The sequence below is a fragment of the Leiobunum rupestre genome, chromosome 6, assembly GCF_980474605.1.
Source record: "Leiobunum rupestre chromosome 6, qqLeiRupe1.1.hap1, whole genome shotgun sequence".
Classification (NCBI taxonomy): Eukaryota; Metazoa; Arthropoda; class Arachnida; order Opiliones; family Sclerosomatidae; genus Leiobunum; species Leiobunum rupestre.
The window spans coordinates 58,771,961-58,797,066 of record NC_143389.1 but is presented as its reverse complement, the minus strand read 5'-3'; the positions used below and the strand labels follow the sequence as shown (position 1 = coordinate 58,797,066).

General features: G+C 34.5%; 4 protein-coding genes across 10 annotated transcripts; 2 read left to right on the top strand and 2 right to left on the bottom strand.

Moving 5' to 3' along the window:
* Positions 1-458: 458 nt before the first annotated feature.
* On the top strand, positions 459-10,056 carry LOC149942827 (F-BAR domain only protein 2). 5 transcript variants are annotated; one of them, XM_090178599.1, is made up of 22 exons: positions 462-727; positions 1,261-1,427; positions 1,494-1,635; positions 1,700-1,852; positions 1,918-1,942; positions 2,009-2,088; positions 2,462-2,657; positions 2,724-2,855; positions 4,958-4,990; positions 5,618-5,708; positions 5,781-5,805; positions 5,882-5,935; positions 6,004-6,177; positions 7,222-7,280; positions 7,359-7,498; positions 7,563-7,750; positions 7,826-8,037; positions 8,100-8,255; positions 8,320-8,452; positions 8,522-8,724; positions 8,791-9,020; positions 9,102-10,056. In XM_090178599.1, the coding sequence occupies exons 1-22, from the start codon at positions 698-700 to the stop codon at positions 9,143-9,145; spliced, it is 2,667 nt and encodes an 888-aa protein (XP_090034725.1). In that variant the 5' UTR covers positions 462-697; the 3' UTR covers positions 9,146-10,056. The 5 variants fall into 5 exon arrangements, with proteins under 5 accessions (XP_090034723.1, XP_090034722.1, XP_090034721.1 ...); XM_090178597.1 differs by lacking the exon at positions 4,958-4,990 and having other exon boundaries at positions 459-727; positions 2,724-2,951; positions 7,383-7,498; XM_090178596.1 differs by lacking the exon at positions 4,958-4,990 and having other exon boundaries at positions 460-727; positions 2,724-2,951; positions 7,563-7,744.
* A 652-nt stretch (positions 10,057-10,708) lies between these two features.
* Positions 10,709-12,607, bottom strand: LOC149942826 (proteasome assembly chaperone 2). The gene is made up of 8 exons (XM_090178603.1): positions 12,580-12,607; positions 12,258-12,428; positions 12,006-12,168; positions 11,876-11,934; positions 11,401-11,519; positions 11,168-11,338; positions 10,996-11,113; positions 10,709-10,937 (listed from the first exon to the last, which is right to left on the bottom strand). Exons 2-8 carry the CDS (start codon positions 12,318-12,320, stop codon positions 10,866-10,868), a joined length of 765 nt encoding a protein of 254 aa, XP_090034729.1. The 5' UTR covers positions 12,321-12,428; positions 12,580-12,607; the 3' UTR covers positions 10,709-10,865.
* A 718-nt stretch (positions 12,608-13,325) lies between these two features.
* Positions 13,326-14,807, bottom strand: LOC149942825 (zinc finger protein 367-like). 2 transcript variants are annotated; one of them, XM_090177514.1, is made up of 4 exons: positions 14,213-14,807; positions 14,030-14,119; positions 13,826-13,970; positions 13,326-13,762 (listed from the first exon to the last, which is right to left on the bottom strand). In XM_090177514.1, the coding sequence occupies exons 1-4, from the start codon at positions 14,655-14,657 to the stop codon at positions 13,435-13,437; spliced, it is 1,008 nt and encodes a 335-aa protein (XP_090033640.1). In that variant the 5' UTR covers positions 14,658-14,807; the 3' UTR covers positions 13,326-13,434. The 2 variants fall into 2 exon arrangements, with proteins under 2 accessions (XP_090033640.1, XP_090033639.1); XM_090177513.1 differs by having other exon boundaries at positions 13,330-13,762; positions 14,030-14,149; positions 14,213-14,803.
* Positions 14,808-15,331: 524 nt separating this feature from the next.
* On the top strand, positions 15,332-18,580 carry LOC149942824 (uncharacterized). 2 transcript variants are annotated; one of them, XM_090178602.1, is made up of 7 exons: positions 15,332-15,674; positions 16,434-16,590; positions 16,656-16,799; positions 16,868-16,936; positions 17,030-17,149; positions 17,374-17,635; positions 17,730-18,580. In XM_090178602.1, exons 1-7 carry the CDS (start codon positions 15,416-15,418, stop codon positions 18,051-18,053), a joined length of 1,335 nt encoding a protein of 444 aa, XP_090034728.1. In that variant the 5' UTR covers positions 15,332-15,415; the 3' UTR covers positions 18,054-18,580. The 2 variants fall into 2 exon arrangements, with proteins under 2 accessions (XP_090034728.1, XP_090034727.1); XM_090178601.1 differs by having other exon boundaries at positions 16,865-16,936.
* Positions 18,581-25,106: the final 6,526 nt, after the last annotated feature.

Below are 25,106 nucleotides of genomic sequence, written 5' to 3'. Positions count from 1 at the left end.
ATTTTATCAAGGGAATAACACATTGTTTTCTGATAAATGCTTCCAGTTAATCGGACTTCCGATCATAATATATTTTTCCTATAAGGGGCTTTATTAATAACCCCCTTCCTCTTCATTTGAAAATTAATAGTGTAACTTTGAGGGGGAAGGGTGTTACAAGCCAAGTCGACCAGTGCATTTTTTCACCACTTCATAGCATTTCTGCGCGAAACCTATGACATAAGATATAAACTGTAGCTGTAGTAGTAACAACTGGAAGATGCTCAAAAATTTGATATAGGGAGCTTCGCAGTCGGGAATCGGAATATAGGTATTTTCCGAAATTTTTGTGTGACAGCTTTTAGAAGGTGGAAGTAGTTTGATCATTTAGTGAAAACCAATTCATTTAAAGATATATATATATATATATATATATATATATATATATATAGTAGACGTCTATAACGAAATTTCATTAAAGTAATAACCTTCATCAGCCAGGTGAAACATCAATATCGGCTTGACAAAATTGTTTGTGTTTCGCGTTACCGTAATCACCAAAGATGATTTTGGCTTCATTTTGATGACTCGCTTGCCCGCTTGGCGCGTTGTTTTTTCTACGAAGTTACGAACGGAAAAGTTTTGTCACATTTTGTGATATTTATATTAAAATTAAATTTTTTATCATTGTTTTATAAGTTAATATTAATTGTTGAGAATGACTGTTGACTTTAGGGAGTTCTTCTGGGTATGTTTTACAAACGTTTTTAACATTTTTTTTCGAATCTAACGTTAAGACAATTTTTAACTATTCATAAGCCTTTGTTGTGTTTTGTGGGGTGAGTTCAGTTCATGAAAAGGGAAGTGGGAGTCAGGTTGGAAACTTTGGGTCTATGAGTAGGCCAGGGCTATGACTAGGGGCATAATTATTGTTAAATTGTGTACATTTTTTTGCTTCAATTCTTAATTTATTTTGATGTAAAACTCCTTCCATTTAGTTTATTCAAATTTAATGTGCCCCTAAATGAATTTAATACTGGGCGTCGAAAAAAACCTTCGTACACAGTAAAGCTCATTCATAAGCCATATTACACATCTTAAGAGGTTCTAAGTGAGAAAAGTCTTGAGATTGACCTACTATATTAAGCTTACAGGCTAGAGCTAGTGTTTGGAAAGAGGTGATATCTTACTCGTAATGTATAAAGAAACATAAATATGATTTGATGTGTATTTCCACATGTCAAAGTAGAAATGGTAATCGAATAAATTGTAAAATTATAGGGTGAAAAATTTAATGGATATGACATATTATACCGCAATATGAAGTACGGCTATGGGGCCAGTAAAGAATTAGCAGATTTCTTTAGGGAAAGGGCAATGATTGAGGAAACACATTCCAAATTACTCTCCAAATTAGCGAAACAGGCTGGTTCTGGCTGCGCTCATGGGTAGGCAATTTGTGTAGGGTCAATTGTTTGGCGTAAAATCACTAATTTCAATTTTGGTGGTCTAAGAACTTTTGCTCCGTTTTGGCAAATACTAAAAGCCTCTTCGGAAAAACTTTCCTCACTTCATGCCCAAATGCTTCAGAGGTTTCAAGACTTGGTTAAAGAAGTGCACAAATATTGTGAAGAACAACATAAAAAACACAAACAGGCATGAAATCTGTTCATTTAGTCCTCTGCAAATCAAAAATTTATTTACTTTTGAATTTGGTTAGGTGAAAGAGGAAGAATCGGGTACTTCCGAAGTAGTACAGTCTATTCAACAGACTGCTTTAACGTTAAATAAAGCAAAAGAAAATTATAATGCGAGGTGTTTAGAATATGAGAAACTTAGAAGAGAAAATGGTTCAGTTAAAGATATAGAAAAGGTAAAAATGACATTTGCCTTAAAAATAAGTCATTATACTTATAAGTATTATTTTAAAAATTTTAGGCGGAAATTAAATGTAGAAAAGCATGTATGTATATAAATTTTTTTTGGAAAGGCAATTTAAGACAATTATTAATAGTATGTTATTTTAAAGGCGAAGAGTATAAGAGTTACGTAGAGAAATATGCAGCGATACGCGATGAATTTGAAAAGAAAATGGCTGTTTCTTGTGAGGTTGGTATTAAAATAATTAAAAAAAAATTTTACTACTACGTGTTGCCTGAAAACAAAACCACGTAACAATTTTTTACCTTAAAGAGTTATTTATATTGCCTTTTCAGTTTACACAGAGCCATGTAGCAGTCAACGTGAGGAGCTCATAATCTGATGACATCTGCTTAGCAATTTGAGCTTCTCGTGTTGGCAACTAAGTGGCTTTATTTAAACTGAACACTCTATAATTCTTTATCCATAATCACAAATATTCCTGAAGATACGGCATGTGTCTCCATTATGCCCTACTCTCTTTTTTATGTATATTTTTCAAATTGCTGGCCAAAATGCTACATATTTTTTGCTTTAAAGCAAAATATTTTCTTATATACAGCATTTTCAAAGTGTTGAAGAGGCTCATCTAAAGCAAATGAAAGAATTTTTGGCAACGTATGCTCAGGTTTTAGAGGGTAGCCACGCTCTTATTGGTCAGGTTCATGTTGAATTTCGTCAGCAGTGCAATGATATGGACGTAAATAAACTGCTGGAACAGTTTACCAAGTTAAGGGGCACTGGAGGTGAAAAACCTGGTATGTGGAATTTGCAATATTTTATCACAATTTGGGTAAATTTTAATCTATAATTGTTTTATTTAGGACCAATTGAGTTTGAAGATACTGACATGTCCGGCTTCAATCAGTCAGCGGGTTCTCAGCCTTCGTCTGAACTCGCCAATGGTGGTAGGGGAGGAGACGGAGGAGATAATAAAGGTCCGCTCAAAAAAGAAGGTAACAAATTGCTCTCCCTTCGGCAAAAGAGCAAACCGTCACGCCGCACCACCTCCCTTTTGGACCTGTTTTTCTCCTCCTCATCTGCTACCGCTGGTATGTCCTCCCTCTATCATCAAGGAATTAGACCCCCTATTAAAATTCTCATAATGTTAATAAGATTCTAACGTGGGTTTGCCCATCGAACCACCCTCTCTTTCTGGGGGAATTTTGTTCGTACCAGCAACTCTGAACTTCAGTGGTTTGGATAGTTTGGTTTTAGAGGTATTTTTGTATAATTGGGGGCTATGCTTTCTGTGCTATTCCAAAATTTGTCTTAATTATATGTGTTTTACCACAATTTGGCCTACATTAAAAAAAGTACTAATTATGCAAATTCCCTCTAAAATCTTAGCTAATTTGCTTTTTAATTATAATTTTGAAGAGGGTAATAACACAGGTTAAATGGTGCAAAAACTAGAGGAATGGGGGATTGCGTATGGTTCATATAATACCTGTAATCTTGATAACCAGGCTAATAACTAACGGATTTTTATTGTTGCTTGGTGCGTAAAAGAACGATAATTCGCGAAATTGAGTTAAAAGATTTAACCAGCGTAGCGAGTTGTGGTCTTTTTTCAGGCCAAGATGGTGTTAGCAGGTCTCCTCAACCCGTATCATCAGCTTCTGACAACTCGCCTAAAAACAGCGAGCCCTTAACTAGGACCACCTTCAGAGCATCTAAATGTAATTCACCATATAATTCCCTTTCCATTCCAGAGAATTCCTTTCTCTCTCTTTCTTAAATTTACTAATCGCTCGATTGAAATTTTGGCCCGTTGATACGCTTTTTATAGTAGATCATTTATCTCTATTAATTTTGCTTAACTATATTATAAAGAATCCCCACCACTTCCTTTTCTAGTTATTTTCATTTTTTTCCTTTTTCATTATCATTTTCACCCCTCCCAATCAAAACCCTATTTATATTTTTTGAGTCTCGCGATCACAATTCAAGTAAATCTATTTCAATGCCCGTGCGGTGGTGATGGTTTGCTTTCATTTGCCAATTTTTGTTCTTTTTTTTATATTTAACCCATATTCTTTTTAAACGTGATGTTAGTCTCAGTAAAGGCATTAGCTATATTATATTAGGGATAGTTTTTCCAGGAGTTCCTTGTTTAAACTTTACTGTGACTAAAGCAAAGTTATCTCCATCCTACCTTTTTGGGTAGTTTACTTGAAGGTAATTTTGCTCAGCTCACCACAATTGGCACTTAAGATAAAAAGTTTTCCAGCATATCTGAAAAACTTTTAATTACGAAATGTTTTGGCTTTGGTATGATCATAGTTATAAATAATACAATAATTGCGCTTTTTATATTTTCTTGTATGTAATTTTAAGATTTCACACTAACATTTTGTTGCCTTTTTTAACAGCATGAACTGCAATATTTAAACCGCTCTTTTCAGAAGAATTATAGACTTATAATTTAATTTTTTAGATAAACTTAAAGTTCCTTTGCATTGGCACAATATTTCACTTAATTCAATAACAAAGGGCTAAAAACATTGGCCAATTCTTAGTTTACTTTTTAGAAAATAATAACTTGTTGGCAAAAATGGAAACCACTAATTTTTCTTAAATGATGCATTATGTTGTTGCCACATTTCCTTTGCTCAAATACAACTTGGCCTATTTTATTCCTAGTAACTGAATGGTTACTAATAATGATTTTTAAAGTAAGCCTCTTGGCCATGCACGATGCTGTTTGCTGTTACTTTCAAATAGACATAGTTTAGTGTAAATTTTAGATGTTAGAAGATATTAACATTTTGTGCCAAAATATAATTAAACAAATATTTTGTTTTGCCTTATGTAGCATGTAGTGGTTAATAGGTAACATTCTTAATGTTGCGATGATAGAATATATAGGTGATGGTAAGTTAGATGGCTTTATCAAGTTGTGGCTAGGAAACTATTGATAAATATTGTTTGATTCGGTTAATTAATTGATCTCATTTTTGAATTTTTTTTCCTTTCCATTATGCCTTCCCAAAATATAAAAAAATAAATCGTTTTATGGTCAAAAATTGTCCCTGTGGCTGTGGAATATTGGCAGATTGGCATGTGTACTGGAATTCCTGGAGCACAGGTCTCTTTTCTCTCCTTATATAAAAACAATTTATTTGAAGCAACTGCTGTTTTGTCCCCCCAAATCTTTTTTCTTCTTATTTTTATGTACTTTTACCTTCATTTGTCCTCGTGAGCTTTTTGTCTCTCTCAAATGAATGCTCTATATACTATATTTGTTTTGTAGGGTACCAGGTATAATTTAATTTTTGGCCTTTATAGGATTTGGTTTTGTAGTTAAGCGGAGGTTGGGGTTGTTCAAATAGTGAAACTGGGATTTTTTCGGAAGGTTTCTTTGCAGTTATTAGAAATTTCTTTTTCTTTCTGCAAAATTTTGAGATAAATATTTGCAAACTGGAAAAGTTAAACCCACTAGTGAAAAATATGAGATGGTTTTCAATTTTTACTTGCAAATATTTTTTTCAGTTTCTCTAATTTCGGTGGGTTTTTGGTTAATGAAATACTAAGCTGGCATTTTTTTTTGGCAAATTCCATTCTTTACTGCATTGTTTTTGGGTTGCTGAATAACAAACTTTTAAGTAGATTAACATAACCACCTGATTAAAAAAAGCTTTTTATTTTTGTATAATATAGCAACGTTAAGTACTTTTTACATAAAGCTGTAAATTTTGTCATCCCCTTTTGGTAGGGTTTTTAAAAAGCAAACGAGAGAAAAGACGAGATAAGAAAAAGAAAAAAGGGTCTGATAGCAAAGATAATAGCTCTGTCGGAGATGATGGGTGTGTAAAATACAATTAAAAAAGCACATCACTGGTAGTTTAAAAATTAAAAATGTTTTACTGTTTTAACAGGGACTCTAATAACCAATCAAAAAATGTAAGCCCAATTATGTATTTTATTTACTGGCAGGAAGAGCTTGTGTAATAATATGTTTGTTTTTAATTTTTGATAGGAGGAAGTAGATGATGAAGGATTTAGAATACGACCCACTGACGAGAAAGAAAATATCCTTTTTATTCATTAGCTCAAAAGTTTCGGTAGTAGTTTTACGAACCTTAATAGAAATGTATACATGATAAGGATAGTTTCTATTCCGATTCTGACGGAGAATCGGAGGAAGAAGAAAAGGAAAGGAAAATTCATATACAAATAAAACCTTTAAATAATGGAGCTCCTATGAGTGCTAGTGTTGACGAATTAAGAGCCACAATTGGCACTCTTTCCCTGTCACCTGTGTCACAACATTCGGTAAGTATGATTTATTTTCTGAAATTGTTGTAGCCCATGTTTGCTTTACCATGTTAAAATTGTGTTTGTCTTTCAAAATGCTAAGTTATTTTTTGTGGGGAAAAAAAATTTTAAACTTGGTTCTTTCAAGTTCCTATGATGGGACGTATACTTCTGAAAGTGAATTGTTGTTAAATGTGATTAGCGCTTTCTTTGAGCTCCCAACTCTTTCCAAATGATAAGCTTACTAATGGTACTTCTCTTAAATTTAATTGCGCACAAACAGCACCGGCGTCCAGATGCATTGCACATTCGTTTCAAGGTACAAAAATCAATTTGAAAAACGTCCGTATTTTTGCGCACTTGCATATTGGGTACCATAGCATTTTCTTAAATTTCAACATTTTATAATTTGCACCAAACTAAATATTTAATTAACATAAGTTACACTATTTATCAGCAGTAATAATTGTCGTAGCATGGCATGCAAATACAAATTAATAAATGGTGCACATTTCTTCATTATTGGTATAGGCTTTTGTGGGACTTGTTTTTTGAATAAGCCCACAATTCAAATTAGATATTTGTCCATATCCCTATGGGAAATTACTTTAAACATATTATTGTGATCGGTTTTGACTAAGTTCATGAGACAAATTAAGTATTTTTACTCTATCCCAATAATACATTAGTTTAGCCCCAAAATGTTTTATACAAGGGTTGTAATTGTTATTAGTCAGTATTTCCTATATTTAATTAACGAATCTTGCATTGTATTTTTGTAACTTGAACAATTCTATCCCCTTTTGTCAACAATCTATTAAATTCTTATACTTTTATTAAAAATTGTGGTTATCATATCAAATATGAAAAGCAAGTGAATGAAAGTTCTGAATAAATTTGAAATTTTCATTTTCATTGCGTCACAGATTAATTTTTCCGCAATTTATAAGCACAAGCTGTGACTCATCTTCGTAGCATGTTTGTAATTGCTTGTGTTGTAGTTAATATCACAATTTCATGTACCTTAGAAACTATTAAGAGTGAAATTGTTTGTTTTGATAGTCTCGAAGAGCCTTTAACAGTGCCATGTCTACACCTGAAGATGGTCCAGGATTGAAAAAGTAAAAACATTTCCCTTTCCTTTGCTTTTTCTCCCGCCATATCTTGCGTGCATATTGGTTGTTTCTTTTATTTTCCAGTAAAACTGATGGTGATATTTTAAGTTTGTTTAGTCCTAATGCCTCCAGTGCCTCTACTCCAACTGGTGCCGTTACTGCTGGGATAGCGAGTCCAATAGTAACAGACACCACTTCTAATACTTCTTCCAATCGCTATGCAGGTCTGTTCTGTTGATTCTTAGGTTCTGCATTTAGGAATCTTTATCAATATCTGCATTTTCTTAGGACTGAGTGACATATTTGCTGAAATTACGCAGAATAATGATTTATCAAGCTCAGAACTAACCAAAATCAACAATAGTGGTGCAAATAGTAACAGCAGTAGTCGAGTAGGAACTCCAACAGCTTCCATTTTAGGAACCGGTCCTTTATTACCTAGACCACCCACGTCTAGAAGATCGGTTGAAGTAAATGTTGGTTCACCTGGTTTTTTTTTTGTAAAATTTTGTTAAGTGTGGTGGTTAATATTTTTTCCCGTTTATTTTTAGCACTCAAGAGGTAGAATGTCTCCTTTACCTGGCTTGATGACTCGTACAGAAAGCGTTGGTAGCTTAACCAGCGATTTTAAGACAACTTCCATGTCTGTGGGGTCCTCCAGAGGCCCTTCTCCTCTAACAATAGGAATGTCAGACCCTATACCACTCGCTGTTGCTTTCCAAGAAGTAGTTCACGCATATTTTAGAGGCACTGACGAAGCAAAGTAAATATTTATCATTTTAAAATTGCTATTAATATGGTATTTAAAAATATTTCTTTACTTAGATGTCAAGTAAGACTTATGGGTGATATGAAAGTGTCATTTCCTGCTGGAATTGTTCAAGTTTTAGCAAATAACCCTTCGCCTGCTACTCTTTCATTTCGAGTTACCAAAACAGCTCGATTAGAAAATGTTTTACCAAATAAGCAGCTCATATCTCAGTAATTTTTATTTTTTTAAATACTAAATTTTATTTCTCTTATTTATTAGAGTGCTATATTCTAGGGATCCTAACATGTCAGCTGGTGATCAGCATGTTTATGAATTTAACATGCCAGCGTTAACAGCATTACTCAGGAAACAGTTTGAACAGACACCCAACGCGTCCTATTTCAATATAGATATACTAAAATATCATGTAACAACCATAGATATTACTAATTTGTAGAAAAGAAAATTTTAATAGTTTTTAAAAAAATGGTTGCAGATAAAACATTTTCCTGGTGCGAAAAGCACACCATTACATTTAGTCGCTTATTGGAAGTGCGAAGAAGAGACAACTGATTTAAAAATTGACTATAAATACAACCCTGGGGCTCTTGCGACAATGGCGCCCATTACAAATATAAGCGTAGTTGTTCCGATTGACGGAGGAGTTACAAATGTTCAGTCTATGCCATCCTTACAATGGTAATATAATAATGTTTTTTTGTTATAATACCATAAGACATCTTAATGTAATGTTATAATTTGCAGGACAAGCGAGAATCAACGAGCAACATGGTGGATATCTGAACTCTCCCATCATTCAGATAGTGGTGGAATGGGTTCGCTGAGAGCCCATTTTGATTTATCATCAGGGCCTTCCACTCCTAGCACAATGGCTGCGCAGTTTACGTGTATGGGTACCTCTCTGTCTGGAGCTGACTTTGAACTTCAGGGCTTGGGCTACCGACTCTCTCTGGTCAAAAAACAAGTGGTTGCGGGTAAGAATTTTCAGTCTTTTTTTATAGATTATATGCGGAATGGTTTAAATAGTACTTTTTGCTTTTTACAAATATTTGTAGGGAAGTATCTGTGTGAAGGAGATTCTGCAACGAGTTATGTATAAAGATAAATGTAGCTATGTAAATTATAGAGAAACAATTATTGTGGAAATTATTGACAGTTTGAAAAGGTGCCTCGTCACGCAGTTTGTAGTGAACATGAAAAAGGAGATCTGAAAGTCATCCAACGACGGTACTTCCATACAATGCCTTTAATAAACAAATGTGAGAGTAATTTTAGATAATTTTCGTAATCTACCCCAAAAAAAACGACCTCTGGATTCAAAATAACATGTTATAAATCAACATTCAGTCTTTATTTAAAAAAAAATTGTAAAAGTGAATAAGAGTTATCCACGAAGTGATGAAAAATATACTTCTAACTGATATATTTGTGAAAAGACACAACTAAAGAATTGTCACAATTAGAAAGCAATTTAATAGAAAGGATCTACATATAGTGCCTCGTAATTTTAGTAACAAATTAAGTGGTGGGCTAGCTTAAGATTGGTGTGTCCTGAAAAATATAGTAATGGAATTTACACGATTTTGTTTTTAGAAAGTTTTCATTTTGTCAGTGCAATATAAAACTTTGGGTTTAAAGATATAGACTGAGCTACAGGCATCTTTAAAAGTCAAAAACTGATTAGTAACCACAGTTCTGCTACCTAATATTTATCAAAGTAATTCAAGTCACTCGTGTTTTTTGAATGCGTTTTAAATTTTTGCCTATGCATGGCTATCAAAATATTTCTACCTTGTTTTACTAAATTTATTTAATAACTGAAATAATTTATTTAAAAAAATTATTATTCGATAATTTATAACTCTAAAATGGAAGCATAAGCAAGAATGTAAACGCATTCGTGAAGCCCTGATGAGCTAAATGTACGCAATATGCAATTTATAACTATATAATTTAATCGGTGTAGAGGGTTTCTTTTTCCTTTAAACTAAATGCAAATTCTATACTCCATTTTATATTCAGTTTATTTTTACACAGTGAATTTCGAAACAAAACATTAGAATAAACCAAAGCAGTATTTTTTGTTTTAATCATTAATTGCCAGCGTCTTTTGTATTTAAATCTAATTGTTACTTTTTTCATAGTCTTTATTTTTATTAGCATAATAGGGATGCCTATGTATATACTCTTTTATTATACATATGTTAACTAAAGCTGGAAGTGTGAAAAATATCTTTCAGTTTATACATTTATCACTATTATTCATAGCCTTGTGTGAAAATTATTTATACCCCAGTATTTAGCTTTTTGATTAATTTTGTATTAAGTGATACAACTTGCCAACACAAAGATTGTCAACCTCTTATTGTTTAGCAAATTTTTGTCTATCCTAAGAGGCATTTAACAAGAAAAATTTATGTTTCAGCCCCTTTCTTGCCCTGATAAATGTAATCATAAAAACGCACTGCAGTTGGAAAGTAATGAAATTGATTAAAAAAATTTTCAGCGATTCCCACACTAAATCCCACCCACTGCCTGTCAAGTGACTGCCACCCCTATGTGTCCCCCATAATTTGTTGTTTTAACCAACAAGTGTGGACTAAACAAGTTTAGTGTTAAACATATATAAAAAAGTCTTTTAGACTAGTGTAAAGTTACGCTGTACAAAGAAAAAAATATTTTTATTGACTCTCATGAAGAATGTACAGATTTTTACATGAAACCAATATCGCTGAAAAGCAGCGTTGGTTTCTATGCTAAGGTTCGCTGTATATTATGTAATCGACAAAGTGGAAATAATAAAAAAATATCATAAGTCATTAGTAAATTGAATCTGGCGCTTTATTGCCAAATAAACAGTTCCATGAAATGGGCCACTTCCACTTGGAACCCTGTAATAATATAAAGTCAAGTGTATTGTGAAATTATTTGGTGGGTGTAGAAACATACATCTTTTAAAATCGGTTTAATGTCATTTAAATGTTGAGCCAAAATTATGGCATCAGGGGTGTTATCTCCTTCGGAGCAGTAACAAATTAAAGTCAGAATGGGTAGTCCTTCCTCTTTGCTAAAATTTTAAAACATTAATACCTTTACTAATTTTAATAAGAGTCATTTATACAATTTTTGGTAGAGAAGCTCTGTAATTCCACCTCCTGGTAAGTCAAGTTTTTCATTTAAACCAAGTAGAGAACTGTCATTCACTGCATCAACTTTTTTCCAGTTTCGAAGAATGTCTGTTAGATACGCATCACCCGCTTCACATTTTTCATTAACCAAGAACTTGATTTTGCTAAACATTTCAAGTGAAGTTATTTAGTAAGCATTTCATTTTCCATAAAATTCTAGCTTTACTTTATTTTATCACTTTCAGTCTGAAAATGATTGAAACAACTGGATAGCACAATAGTTGATTTGAAACCTTGCTTTTTTACCCAGCTGGTGAGAAGTGACACAAATGTTTTTCTGCTGGACTAAATTTGACTAAATTTATTAAGGCTCTAAAATGCAGGTAAATAACCTATTAGATCCAAACATTTAGAGATAGTAAGAAAGAAGGAGGTTATTAGAACATTAACTACGTAAAAAGGAAAAAAATACAAAATTTTGAAGGATAAAACTAAACTTTATTACATTAGTTATGGTACTTTTAGGTGAAAAGACTATATGGCTTGTGGGCCGGCAGTGTGTACTTAATTTAATAAAGTTTAGTTTTCTCCCCTCCAAAGTTGGATCTTTTTCTTGTAATTTAATATAGAGGTAATATCACTAGCAAAAACATAATTTAGCGAGACATTAGTGTTACTATCTGCAATTAGTAATTACATACTGGTAAAATAGGGGATCTCTGTTGAAGTATCACAATTTTCTTGTCATGGCAAACATAAACTTAAAAGATATGAAAACGTTAATCAGTAGTGTGGCCAAAAGTGCCAGTCATAAGTTCAGAACAAACTTACTTTGGCAGGACGTAGTTAAGATCTGAGATTCCTTTTGATATGGATCATTTCCCACAATTGGTAAAACAGAAGAATGATGAAAGCGTCCAAGTAATTCAATGTTTAACGTTGTAAGCAATAGATCAATGCTTAATTGACCAACGTTACCAACCGCAACAGTGGGCTAATTGTTTTTCGGTAAGGTAAAATTTGGTCAAAGATATAAAATTAAGGCTTATAAACAACATTAAATAAAGTACATAAAAGATATACCATAATGAAGCAATAACCTTTAGGATTTTCTAAATTTCGAACAGGATAATAAAACTTCTCCATTTTAGTGTATTTAAATTCGACCACACTACTTCGAAATTCGAATTCGATTTGTCAAAACGGTCCAGCGTTGCCAGCCTGATACGGTAGTTACTTTTATCGTAATCAAAACTGCAAATTATCATAATTTTGTCAGATTAATCAAACGATTGAAAAATACTGAAAATTGTTAGCAAAACTCCGAAAAACACGGATATTATTAAATATTTTTCGCATCTATCACATTGAGAACTGTTACAACTTTTCGTGTTTATTTACTTACTCAGTGATCTATTTTGTGACAAAGTACAATGCAGCGGGTCAAATCAAAGAATATAAAGCTTTATATTCTTTGGTCAAATAATCGACCCAAACGATAGTAACTGAACAAGTTGGCAACGCCGACTCTCGCATGAATGACAATGCACAATTATTACTTGCTTGAACACAATAAACCGGAAACTTAATCCAGTCATAAGGATAGGCAACTCTATTTATATATCGGCAGACCGGAATTACATTTCTATACATCATTTTATCAAAACTTAACAAAATTTTGTTTTAACTAATTTAAAAAAGAATGTTATTATACAAAATAAAATTGTTGAGCCCAGGACTTAAAGTTGTGATTCAAGATTTCTTTATTGGCCCGTAAAAAATATACAACCCTTTTGTAACAATGTAACTCACCTTTATTTAAGAGAGCACAACATGGATTAAATAACCTGTAAGGTTATTTAATCCATGAGCACAACCACGCGTTTCTGTTTCAATGGCGATCTTTTGTTGGAATCACAATGATTCAACAAAAGATTTAATTTTTAGTACCAGCGCTGGCAAGGTGGTGTCTTCATGCCCAGCAGACGGAAACTCTCGAGCTTGAAAATTAGTATAATAAAGTTGTCTATCCTTATGTCTTATGACTAGATTGAATTCCAGGGTTACAACCACGTGTGGAGAGACTTTTAAGTGGCAAATTGTGGCGCCAAATGCTTTGTAAATAATAAGAAACAAAGGCCAATTTAAAAAAATAAAACCTTTATTAAAAATAAATGCTTTTTTTACGCATATTTACAGAACAAGCGTCTTGTATAGAAAATATAATACGAGAAACATTTTATGCAATCCTTAACTAAATTTAAGAACTCGAGCACGACAAATCTAAGGGGCTTGATAAATCATTTCCAATTTCACATGTTGTAACAGTGCAAATTGCACCAAGTTCTATGAGTGCGAGAGCACCCATCAGCTTGTCATCACTTTCTTGAATAACTTGGGGTTCCTTAACGAATAAAGTTTCATCATTTGATTGGGTTGTGGTAGATTCCACCACTGGATAAGATGGGTTCATACAGATGGTTTTGACATAACGAGCCGCATCAGCAGATTCTTGTTGGTCAAATTCTCTTTTCAATTTACGCTCTCTCAGTTTAGTTGTTGCTCTTTCACTTTTCTCCGCATAGTATCTAAAATTAAATTAAAAATATTGTAAAATAAGTACAGAAGAATTGAAAGTAATGTTATTTTACTTTTCAAGCCATTTTGTAACTGCTTCAGTTTGATTTTCATTGTTAGAGCCTGAACTCGTTAAGGATACTTTCTCATCCCTTTGTAGAGGACTTGAAGGGTGTCTGGGACAATGTCTATTAGCATGAGTGAATCGGTTATAGCAGTCTTTAGGGAAAAAATAAATTTAATTTTCTTCATAAGTAAAACTAGAAAAGTTATGGTACCTTCTTCAGAACAGATAAATGGTTTTTCTCCAGTATGTAAGCGTTGATGTGTTTTAAGTTGTCCGCTTTGCGCAAATTTCCTGTTGCAATCTGGGTAATCACAAATATAAGGCCTCTCACCTATCAAATGACAATAGCAGGTTATTTTACGCTTCTTAAATAGAAAATTTTTGTTGTATTTACCAGTATGGGTCCTCATATGTGCTTGAAGTGACTTTTCTCTAGGAAAAACGCGACTGCAGACTTGGCATCGAATTGCGCTTCTTGAAGAAGTTCCTTCCAATATAAGGGAATTTATTGCATCCAAACGGGGTCTACCTCTTCGCAAGTCATTGTTACTATAGATTTGTCTGTTTTCCTCATTCTTATCATTTTTAGTGCAAGTTTTCACATTGTTTTTAGAAACATTCTCAACATATATATTTTGGCTGCAAGAATTAGCGGGACTCAACTGTATTTCACTGGCTCCTTGGCCCCAGTTCCAAGGAAACATTCGGCTATCCTTTATGGGTGGGCTGGCCATTAAATTGTTGGAAAAAACTGGTCTATTTTTCTTAGGGCTCATTATCACACTCCTCCGTTCAAACTTTTGGTATTCATCTTTGGCATTATAATCGATGGACGCCATAATTTAAATTTACCGGAAAAATAGCTACTTTAAATCAAGCTTTTAAATGACAAACGGCAACACCCAACCGTCGTAAGGCACGTTGAACAACAAAGTGTTTTGGCGGTCTTCATCAAAGCCTTTTAACCGCCAGAATTTCCCGCCAATCTCCACGAGCTAGCCTTTAATCGGTGCTTTAAATTTTAAAAGCCGTTCAGAGCGCCACTATTGTCAAAAAATTTAAGAATAAAATTCCTTATCTAAGTAATTTATTTAGTGTTTGGAAACCAAAAAAAATCATCCGATTCAATTCTAACAATAAATTTAAGAAAAATTTACTTTTTGTATAAGTTTTAAACAACGTTATTGCATTATTGATTTTGGTTTCCGCTGTGTATAAAATATTATGTTGTCAGATTTGGCTGGAAAACCCGATAATTGGGCTATTTTAGACATCAAACGTGAACTACAAATACGTAAAATGAAAAAGTTTATTATTTAAAATATAAAAATTTCAAATAAAAAAATTATAATAATTTCCAAAATAATTGTATATTTCTGCTGACTTATAGGATCAAATTCGTTATTTTAAGACTATTTTATGTAAACAATTGAGCTCTGTTTTGGGCTCTTTTCTAAAATAGATTGGTGGCTTCTCGAAAAAATCTGGCATCCCTGTTGTCTTCCCAGATTCCCATGCGCCAGCGCTCGCCATTGTTCATGAGCTTCTCGAGAAAACTGAATCGAAAATTAAATCTAATTCCATCTACATCGAAAAGATGGAAAACGCCTATGGGATTGGCGTCAGAAATCGATATGACTTATTCTTAAATGAAGAAGAGGATCCTTTGGACATTTTAAGACAACAAGAAGAGGAAAAAGAGAAGAAAAAGGAGAAGGGTAAAGATCCAAAATCCAAAGGAACCAAAACTAGTGGTACAAAAACTACAGCGCCTACAGCGATAACAACCAAAAAGCCAGCTTCTAAAGACACTACAACGAGGAACATTGAACCTTCCCCAACTAGTAAAAAAGAAGGTTAGCATAATTTTATTACTACAGTTTCTTGAAAATAACTTTCTTATGCATGTACATCTCGCCTAACCCCCCACGCACTTATGTCCTAGGCTTACGTGCATAATTTAATTTATATTTAATAACATGTCGCCTATTAATATATCCCAATTATATTTAAAATTTTAAATATTAACATTTATTATTTATTTTGAAAATAATCTACCTTTGTTTGAGTTTTCTTAATACACCTTTTTAAGACTAGGCCAAGGTCACTTAATGACTTAGGCCTACCATTGTTTTGTTGACTGTAGGGTTTCTTTGTGTATTCCTTTGCAACTAGGCAAACAATGTATGTGGTTTGGGTTACTGACTTTGGTGAAAATTTTCAATAAGAATCCAATATTCCCATACTATTAAGCCGGCCATATTGGTAATTAATACCTTGTATGGTGTGCTAAGATGTGGGTAAAGTAAATACTGATTGTGTGTATGTGATAGACTAATTTGTAGTCAATTGCAAAGAAAATTATTCAGTCACATCTTCCCCTAACTTCTTAATGCTTTCTTTAAAGCTTATAAGCTTTATAAGGTTTAATAAAGTTATCTTGCTACTTCTCTAGTTAAATGTATTCAATGATATAAAAGAAAATATCAGAGTTTGAGATAGACATGACAATTAATATCTCTTGATCAAACTTTTAATGTGCCTTAATACTATTGAAAACTACCAATAAGCACAAATTGGTGCTATATTTTTATATTTCTTTTCGTTTTTAAAAGGTGGTGACCCCCGATCTCGAACAACAAAGTCATTAGGTGGTACTGGTAGTGGTGATAGGGGAGGAAGGTTTGGCCCCCGTGAAGACCAAAAGGATATTGAAGAACGCAAAAACAGAAGGAATAGAGAAGATAGACCTCCAATCTCCTCTGAATTCAGGTTAGTTTTTTTTACATCAAAGAAATGTGTTTTATATGTAGTTTTAAGTTTTTTCTCTAATGCAGAGATCGTGGCAATGATGGTGAAATGCGTCGTGGTCGGGGTGGTCCTCGTGGTGGACCAGGAAGGGGAAGAGGCAGGGGAGGACGAGGTGGTTTTGATGGACGTGGCAAACGGGAATTTGACAGACAAAGTGGAAGTGACAAAAGGTGGCGTAAGACATGGTTTATAGAGCAAATAATGGAATTGATGGTTAAAACTATTTCCACTCCAGCAGTGTAAAACCTACTGACAAACGTGAAGGAGGTGGAGCTCATAATTGGGGCAGTCCCAAGGATGATTTTGAGTGGGTGCTCCTTCCAGTGGAAACTTCTATATTTATTAAGAAATATTATAAACTCTTGTTTCCTTGCATTTAATCTTTGGTTATTTTTTTCAGAGGAGATTCCTTTAATATGCAAATGTCTTCTCCTGGTGGATTTGGAACTGAAGAACATGGTGAAGTTGCTGAACGTAGTGGTGATGAGGAAAATCTCGGAGGCGAATCAACTGAAACTAAGTTAGTATACATTTATTTCTATATAGAAGCATTCCCACATTTTTAAGCCGACTACCTTGACTTTAATTGTCACGAGTGGTGTGCTAATTGTGGGTATAGAAATTACTGATTGGTGTGTATGTGAATTGTTTTATATAGCAATATCACAAAGTAAAGCTCAGCATACAGTATTTCATTTTAGCCCATTGTTGACTTAAATTAAAACCTTTTACCTTCCTTCTAAGAAATGGAAATGTTGACGAAGAACAAACTGGTGAAGCGGTAGTTGATGGAGAGGAGAAGGAGTTTACCGAAGAGGATATCAAAGAAAAGACTTTGGACGAATGGAAACGTGAACAGGAAGTTAAGCGATCCGTACCTAAATTCAACTTACGCAAACCTGGAGAAGGGGAGGATAATGCTCAATGGAAGAAACTATTTGTTCTTAAGAAAAAGGAAAAGGAAGCTACTGACGATGATGAGGACGAGGAGACTGATGTAAGTGATGTAAGAATCATTTTTCTAAAACATTTCTTAAAGCTTTGACCTATATGATTGCTCAACAAAATATAATGGTTCTTTTTTATTTTTTTTTCCTCAGGAAGAGGACGACGACTTTGTACGCAAAGGACGCCAGAAGCAAGTTGTTGATATTGAAATAAATTTTGCCGATTCACGAAGGGGAGGACGAGGCCGGGGTGGCAGAGGTGCTCGTGGAGGAGAGAGAGGAGGGCGTGGTGGTGGTAGAGGCCGAGGAGATCGTGATCGTGATCGTGAATCTGGAGGGGGTGGAACCTTTGCTGGGCCACCAGAAGGCCGTCGTAGCTTTGGAAGAGGCCGTGATGAAGGTGGCTCCAGGAAGGGTCAGCAGTCGGCTCCTAAGGTTGATGATTGGAATGATTTCCCATCACTTATCGCAGCTTAATGCGAAGGGAGAAACAAAGGAATTATCCGGCATCTTAACAGAAGTTAAAAAAAAATTCTCCCATTTCTAAAAATCTCTCTACCATTGGAGTTTTTTATGATTAATGAACTCGGCAGAGTTTTGTTTTTGATCCTTTTTCATTCTCTACACTTAAAAACAAAACCTAATTTCTTCCTTCATTGTTGATCGAATCATCCCCCTCCTGGATTCGCTTTAAAAAAGCCACTGTACTAATACCCTGCCTCTTTCACCTCTTTTCGTAAGATTTTAATAGGTTTTCTACTTTTTTTGTAAACGAGAGAAAATATGAGGATTTCCATTCCTCATACCTACGTAATATAAAAGAAAAAAACCTTTTCTTGTAATGAGAATTTTTCGCGTTTATATTTACTTTTGTTTGAATCAATGAAAGATAAAACTCATTATTCATTGTTAAAGAAAAGACAAAGGCAGGTCCAAGACTTTTTTGGATTTGTTTTCATTGTAGATAAAAAACCGCACATTAATTGAATGAAAAATAAAAACCATGAAAAAAACTAGGATTTTGCTTAAATATTGCTTTACTTTCAATAGTAGTACATAATTACAATTATTTAATACCGTTTCGTCAAGTTTTTGCGCAATTTAAGGAAGTAGTTTTTTGAAAGGTTTATTTTCAAAGTTCACCACTAGATGTACGTAGTTATCACAGCCACGGCGGGAACGACTCATAATTTCGAAAATCACAACTCCGAATACAAAATTCCCATAACTTCGCATTCCCATAACTTCGCATTCCCATAACTTTGAATTCCCATAACTTTGAATTCCCATAACCTCGAATTCCCATAACTTCGAATTCCCATAACTTGGAATTCCCATAACTTGGAATTCCCATAACTTTGAATTCACAACTTTGAATTCCCATAACTTTGAATTCCCATAACATCGAATTCCCATAACTTCGAAATCCCATAACTTCGAATAGTAGTTTTTTGGGTACGGAAATGCTAATTATTATTCTCAACTCAATGGTGAAGTTTGTTTTCGTTGTAAAGCTCTCTTGCGGAAGTGAATAGGAGAAAGCGTGTTGATTTCAAATAAATGATGAAAAAAGGACTATAATTAACGGAAATAATGGAAAGATTCAATAGGCCATATCATAAGTAACATAATAACAGTAAGTATGACAATTAACGAGATTTACAACGGAACTGATCTTCATAGCTATTGCGCAATCCAGATGTTTTATCAGCACAGAGCCCCCTAGTGTCTAAAACACGCGAGACTTCCGCCTAAGCCAAAATATCTGGTTTCCGATAGATCGGCGGAATATTACACTTAATTGATAAAATGAAAAATAAAATTCGGCGGCACGAGCCCAAATGAAATATGTTTTTTTGGCACGCGGGCTTCAAAACAAAGGCAAAGTTCCTCACGACTCCAGAACGGGCTCTCCGTTTTTTTATTATATTCTTAAAGAAAATTATTCACCAAGGACGGTAACTTCAAGAGAGTATCTTTGTCGCAAAAAGGTTCTGTAAGGAAATTAGAATTAAAGCAATAGAAAGTGTCCTACTTATTGTAGTTATGGCACCTATGGCTATATCTAGTTATATATTTGAAACTCAGGTATTATAAATATCATACGTCTATAATATTATTCAATAAGTATATCACTTTGGAAAATATTTTACTAACGTCTCGTAAGAGCTAATCACAGAGTGACGTCATCATGGTACGAAAATCGCCCGGCTAGACACGATAAGGAGCAGACGCAAAACGTCACCGAAGTCCATTATAAAGCCTCTCGTATCTAGCTCTCAGTAAAAGTTTTGCATATAAAAGGAAGTGACAGACTTATGTAAAATATTATAAACTTATGTAAATATGTACTGGTGAAATAACATAACCCGAGTTCAACTGATAAATTACCTATATTTGAAAATTATAATTAATGATTATTTGTAATTTAAGATAAAATCTTGTCACATCAGGGCCGTGCCGAGCTTTCGTGGGGCTTCGATTTGCACTCCCCCCCCCCTTGAACTTTTCCCGTGGGCACCTTCAGCTTGCGGGCCCCCTAACAGTCCCTCATGGGATTTTGCCCCCCCCCCACTTTCCCCTTGTCTGCACGGCCCTGTGTCCCATATCAGCTCAATCTAATAATCACCCCGATAATCAACCCCGATCATTGCCAATTTATTTGTTGAGAATTTGGAAGACGTTTTATGGACGATATTTTCTTTGGGTGGTCAGGCAATAGACAAAATTTCGACGCTTTTCACCAATCTATTAATAATATTAATTAGAAAAATAAATTTACTTTAGAATTAGAAAACTCTGGTTGATTATCGTTTTTAGATATTAATATTGAGAAAAAACAAAATGGCTTATGTTTCACGATGTACCAAAAACCAGCTCATCCAAAAACGTTTCTAAATTTCAATTCCAATCATCCTCACCAGGTGAAAACCAGTGATAAAGGGTCTAAAAAGCCACATTGAGAAAATATCTGATAATCAAATTTTAGATAAACAAATTATAACTAATCAATGAACAAGCTCGGACTATCCTAAAAGTTTCGTGACTTATATTCTGAACCAAAATATAGTTCAAAATTTAAAACCAGTTGATTCTGAAAAATTAAAAACATTGGTTCTCCCATACATGAAGAACACGACGGAAAAATTAAAACGTATTTTAAAACCATTTGGTATTAATCTAGTTTCGAAAACCACTATCACATTAGGAAAACAACTTTCAAAATTAAAACCAAAAATTTCCGAAGAAAATTTACGAGGTGTAATTTATGAAATGCCCTGCTCGTGTTCTAATGGATACATTGGAGAAACCAAACGTTCAATTACCGATAGAATTAAAGAACATAAAATTTGTAGAAAGAACTGTGATTTGACAAATGGTATTGCGAAGCATATTTGGGAAAATTCTTAGAAGGCATATTTATTCGAAAAAAGTGTACTTTAAATTTAGATAGAGGCTGTTCAGAAATAACTAACTGGGGTTTACTTAATAGGTGGTTTTTTTTCGCCTGTCCCAGGACAAAAAGTGTAAACTTTTTACCCTAAAATGTTTTATTCGCCTGTTCTCGGGGTAAGATTTACCCTGTTCCGAATTTTGTTCGCTTGTTCCAGAGCTCAAACGTTACACTTTTTACTCTTCCTCGAAAGGAGGTCTAGAGGGAGTAATCTTGCTTATATATAAAATTCATCTGCTTAAATTTCATTTCACGAAAACATAACGGGTTTTGAAGCTTTTAATAACGAATATCCAATTGTTAAATGCTATTTAATGACTATAAAAGTTGCTTGATGACCACTAAGGTGGTGTCTTGGGTATTAGCCTAGCTGATTATTATTATTATTATTATTAAATAAATAAGCCCGGACAGACCCACAGACATACAGACAGACCTACAGACAGACACGGTGATTGTAATACAACTCCAGGGTACAAAGTGCCCTCGGAGAGGTAAATACCATTTAATATGTTTTTGCTTAATTAATTAATAGACCTTCATTAAAAAAAATGCTATTTGCAAATTTGTTACTATCTAGTTTATACCAATTAAAGTGTTATTGCACAGTAGTTTTAAAATATCATGACTATATCTAAAAAATATTCAAGCTAGAAAGGTTTGTTGATTTAATAATAATAATATTTCGCAAAATAAAACTCTGCGGGCAACCACAGAGGCCTATACGTGTTGGTTAGATTCCATTAAAAATTAGATTAAAGATTTGAAAGCTCTACAAGAAAGGTTTAAATAGATAAAACCAAAATAAAAAAAATTAAATTTAACATAAGAAATTAAGAATTTTGCGGAAGCCAAATGCCAAAAAAGAATTCCGATACGCAAGAACGAAATAGCGGAATTGAATTCTGAGTGACATTCTCCCTGATTCCAGCCCAGCACCGTAACCAGGATTTGATTTCGGAGGGAGCACACAATGGGAATCAAAAAAAGCCATACGTTTCGGGGGAGGTGGACTTGCCCCTTGGCCCACCCATCTGGCTATACCACTGCATGCTCCTCTCTATTTGAACTCTGTTTGAACCCAAAAACGAACCTTTTTCTATTTGACTAGGCAAAAACCTAACTTTTCACCCTACCCCTCTAAGACCGAGGGGTAAGACAGTCTCATATAATCGGTACACCGAGTTCGTGCATTTAGCACTGTTAAAGGTACATATTTTCAAGAGTTCGCGAGTTCCATTTAGCACTGTCAAAGGTACGGCAGTGTACACCGAGTTCACAGAGTGTCTTACCCCTCGTCTAAGACGAAGCACTTAATTACATACGTTCCTGATTTCCATACGTGACAAGTCACAACGTAACTAAAACCAAAAAAAGAAATGCCATAACACCCACTTAAAGGAAGAAACAACTGGACCATGATTATCCAAATTATAGTTCGACTATTCAAATTTGTTTAATGCTGGGAAAAGGGTGGGGCTACTACCACTCTGCTGAGCGCCTGACACGTAGTCACAGAGTGGATAAGAGATTGGTTATGTAAGGTTACAAGGTAGTCGTTTTGGTACGGTTTTACCTCAATAGATCACGCGGTACCGTATTTCGACTTACTCGAATTCGTTTTTTAGTGTTTGTCGAAAGAGTATTTCATATTTCGTTTATACTATAAATATGAAAAATAGAATCAATATAGTTTAAAAATTATTGGTTGTTTTCATTTTGAAAAAGCATGGGGTAAAAGTTAAACTGTTATTCAATTTAAATAAGCTTAATTTTTTTTTGAACTAGCGTATTGACGTGGGATCTTTCGGGGCCCCCTGATCCAGGAACTCTAAGTCCGCCCCTTTGCGTCTTTGCGTAATACAGCAAACCGGAAGCTGTCAAACATGCATTGAAACCGGGTAAATCGATATTGTTTCCACATATTACAATTAAAGATTTTGTAAAATTGCGATGTTTAAATCGGGCGTCGAATTCGTGAGGCTACCGGCGAGCCGCGATCGGTGGAATTTCTAACGCAAAGAATTGCTATTGCGGTTCAAAGAGGGAACGCAGCATCAGTTCTTAACTCGTTTCCCCCTGGTGCTTCGCTCGCCGATTACCTGGCAACCTGACATGCTAAAGCTTCGGTAGAAGAATTCACCAAAGGCCTTAGCTATGGCCAAAGGACATGATATTTGACCATTCTTTACTTTAAACGAAAACGGTGGAGGGAGTTGGGACTTTGAGCGGACGAAACTCCAAAACCGCGTAGGATAAGTAGCAATGGTATCATGCAAATTTTACACAAATATATCATGTGCACCTCTAGTCTTAGTTCTCAAAGTGTTGTTAAAATTTTTTTGTAAAATTGCGATGTTTAAATCGGGCGTCGAATTCGTGAGGCTACCGGCGAGCCGCGATCGGTGGAATTTCTAACGCAAAGAATTGCTATTGCGGTTCAAAGAGGGAACGCAGCATCAGTTCTTAACTCGTTTCCCCCTGGTGCTTCGCTCGCCGATTACCTGGCAACCTTGTGCTAATTTCTTTTATTTTATTTTGGTTCACCATAAACATTCTATGTAACTTTGTTTAAGTGCTTAAAGTTAATAAATCTATTACTAATAGTACGAAGCGCTCTTCAATCACACGTTTAAAGAAGAGGAAAAAATTCGCCATTTTGGAAAATGACGACCAAAGTTATAAACAAGGAAACTAAAATATATTTTTGTAATATGAATCGTGTACCCGTGTGTTTTCTCAGATTGTTTATTGTTAGTAGTTATTTTAGTTTAAAGAGTGTAATTTAATATTTTTAATATTTTTGGAAATACTACTGAAATTAAATACTATTATAAATAATTATAATTGAAAAATACAGCAATTCCAAAATTCTTGGTTATTTTTATTTGTAACGAGATGGCGTTGGGAGCCCAAAATGAATTAAAATGACAAGATAATTAATTCGAGGAATTTCAGTAATATAAATTATTTGATATAAAAAGCAGATAAAAATATTAATTAAATTATAAATAAATAAATTAAGAATTTTGAATAAGCCAATCCGAAAAGAAGACCGAAAATGTTGAATTGAAAGAGAAGTGGCATTCTACCGGATGTCAGCTGGCAAAAGATTCCAAGTCCGTGCACTTCTGAAGAAGAATGAATTTTCTAAAGCCAAGCATCTAGCAAACTTTAGATTATACGTAGGGCAGGTCTTCCGGGTGCATAATATCATTTTGTCATCTGTATCAAAGGTCGGTGACTTGACAATTTTCAAGAGTGTGACCATATCCGAAACACTTCTACGAACGGAGAGTGGCCAAAGGTGAAGATTTCGTAAGCGTTGGCTATAAGGAATTTGACCAGGCAAATACGACCGAGGCTACTTAAGGTAGTAACTCGGGAAATTACGCTGTACGCGTTCCAGTGCTGCAATATCCTTATTGAGATAAGGATTCCAAACTGGAGACGCATAGTCCAGCACTGGCAAGCACATCGAACGAAAGAATGTGGTAGATGCAGGCGTAAAACCAGTGGTTCTACGAATAAGACCACAAAAGTGGCGAGCTCGATTGCTAGCGTAATTAATGTGGGAGGTCCACTTTAGATCTCTTGAAACGACGACACCGAGAATCTTCATAGAGTACACACGGTTAAGTGGAACGCCATTAATATTATAGGTGACATCATCATGGGACTTCCTCCTTGTAATTACCATGACGTTGCATTTTTTAATATTGAGGGAAATGTTGTTGGCCACACCCCAATTGAAAATACTAGTGATGTTATCTTGCAAGTTCAAAAGATCCGTGGAAGATCTAATTGCGAGAGATATATAGCTGTCATCCGCATACTGATATAGATAACATTTTGAAGTCAACACAGATGGCAGATCAGACACAAAGACGTTGAAAAGTAATGGTCCCAAAATCGAGCCTTGAGGCACTCCAGAACGCACTGGAAGGTACGTGCTGAATTCACCACGATAGGTCACTCGTTGAAAGCGATTGGATAAAAAATCCCGAAGCCAAAGCAATACCTCACCAGTGATCCCGATTCTTTGAAGTTTAAAAATAAGCCGCTTGTGGCAAACG

What these genes read in the sequence shown, in the direction of transcription:
- LOC149942827 (XM_090178595.1), top strand. Translation starts at nt 698, where the DNA reads ATGACTGTTGACTTTAGGGAGTTCTTCTGG. An exon ending in AATTAAATGTAGAAAAGCAT is followed by an intron (nt 1,943 to 2,008) that starts GTATGTATATAA and finishes GTTATTTTAAAG; the next exon opens with GCGAAGAGTATAAGAGTTAC. An exon ending in CAAAAAACAAGTGGTTGCGG is followed by an intron (nt 9,021 to 9,101) that starts GTAAGAATTTTC and finishes AAATATTTGTAG; the next exon opens with GGAAGTATCTGTGTGAAGGA.
- LOC149942824 (XM_090178601.1), top strand. Translation starts at nt 15,416, where the DNA reads ATGGAAAACGCCTATGGGATTGGCGTCAGAAATCGATATGACTTATTC. An exon ending in AGTCCCAAGGATGATTTTGA is followed by an intron (nt 16,937 to 17,029) that starts GTGGGTGCTCCT and finishes TATTTTTTTCAG; the next exon opens with AGGAGATTCCTTTAATATGC. An exon ending in GGCGAATCAACTGAAACTAA is followed by an intron (nt 17,150 to 17,373) that starts GTTAGTATACAT and finishes CTTCCTTCTAAG; the next exon opens with AAATGGAAATGTTGACGAAG.
- LOC149942825 (XM_090177513.1), bottom strand. Translation starts at nt 14,657, where the DNA reads ATGGCGTCCATCGATTATAATGCCAAAGATGAATACCAAAAGTTTGAA. An exon ending in ATTTATCTGTTCTGAAGAAG is followed by an intron (nt 13,971 to 14,029) that starts GTACCATAACTT and finishes TTTTCCCTAAAG; the next exon opens with ACTGCTATAACCGATTCACT. An exon ending in GTTACAAAATGGCTTGAAAA is followed by an intron (nt 13,763 to 13,825) that starts GTAAAATAACAT and finishes ATTTAATTTTAG; the next exon opens with ATACTATGCGGAGAAAAGTG.
- LOC149942826 (XM_090178603.1), bottom strand. Translation starts at nt 12,320, where the DNA reads ATGGAGAAGTTTTATTATCCTGTTCGAAATTTAGAAAATCCTAAAGGT. An exon ending in AGAGATCCCCTATTTTACCA is followed by an intron (nt 11,520 to 11,875) that starts GTATGTAATTAC and finishes AGTCAAATTTAG; the next exon opens with TCCAGCAGAAAAACATTTGT. An exon ending in GAGCTTCTCTACCAAAAATT is followed by an intron (nt 11,114 to 11,167) that starts GTATAAATGACT and finishes TTAAAATTTTAG; the next exon opens with CAAAGAGGAAGGACTACCCA.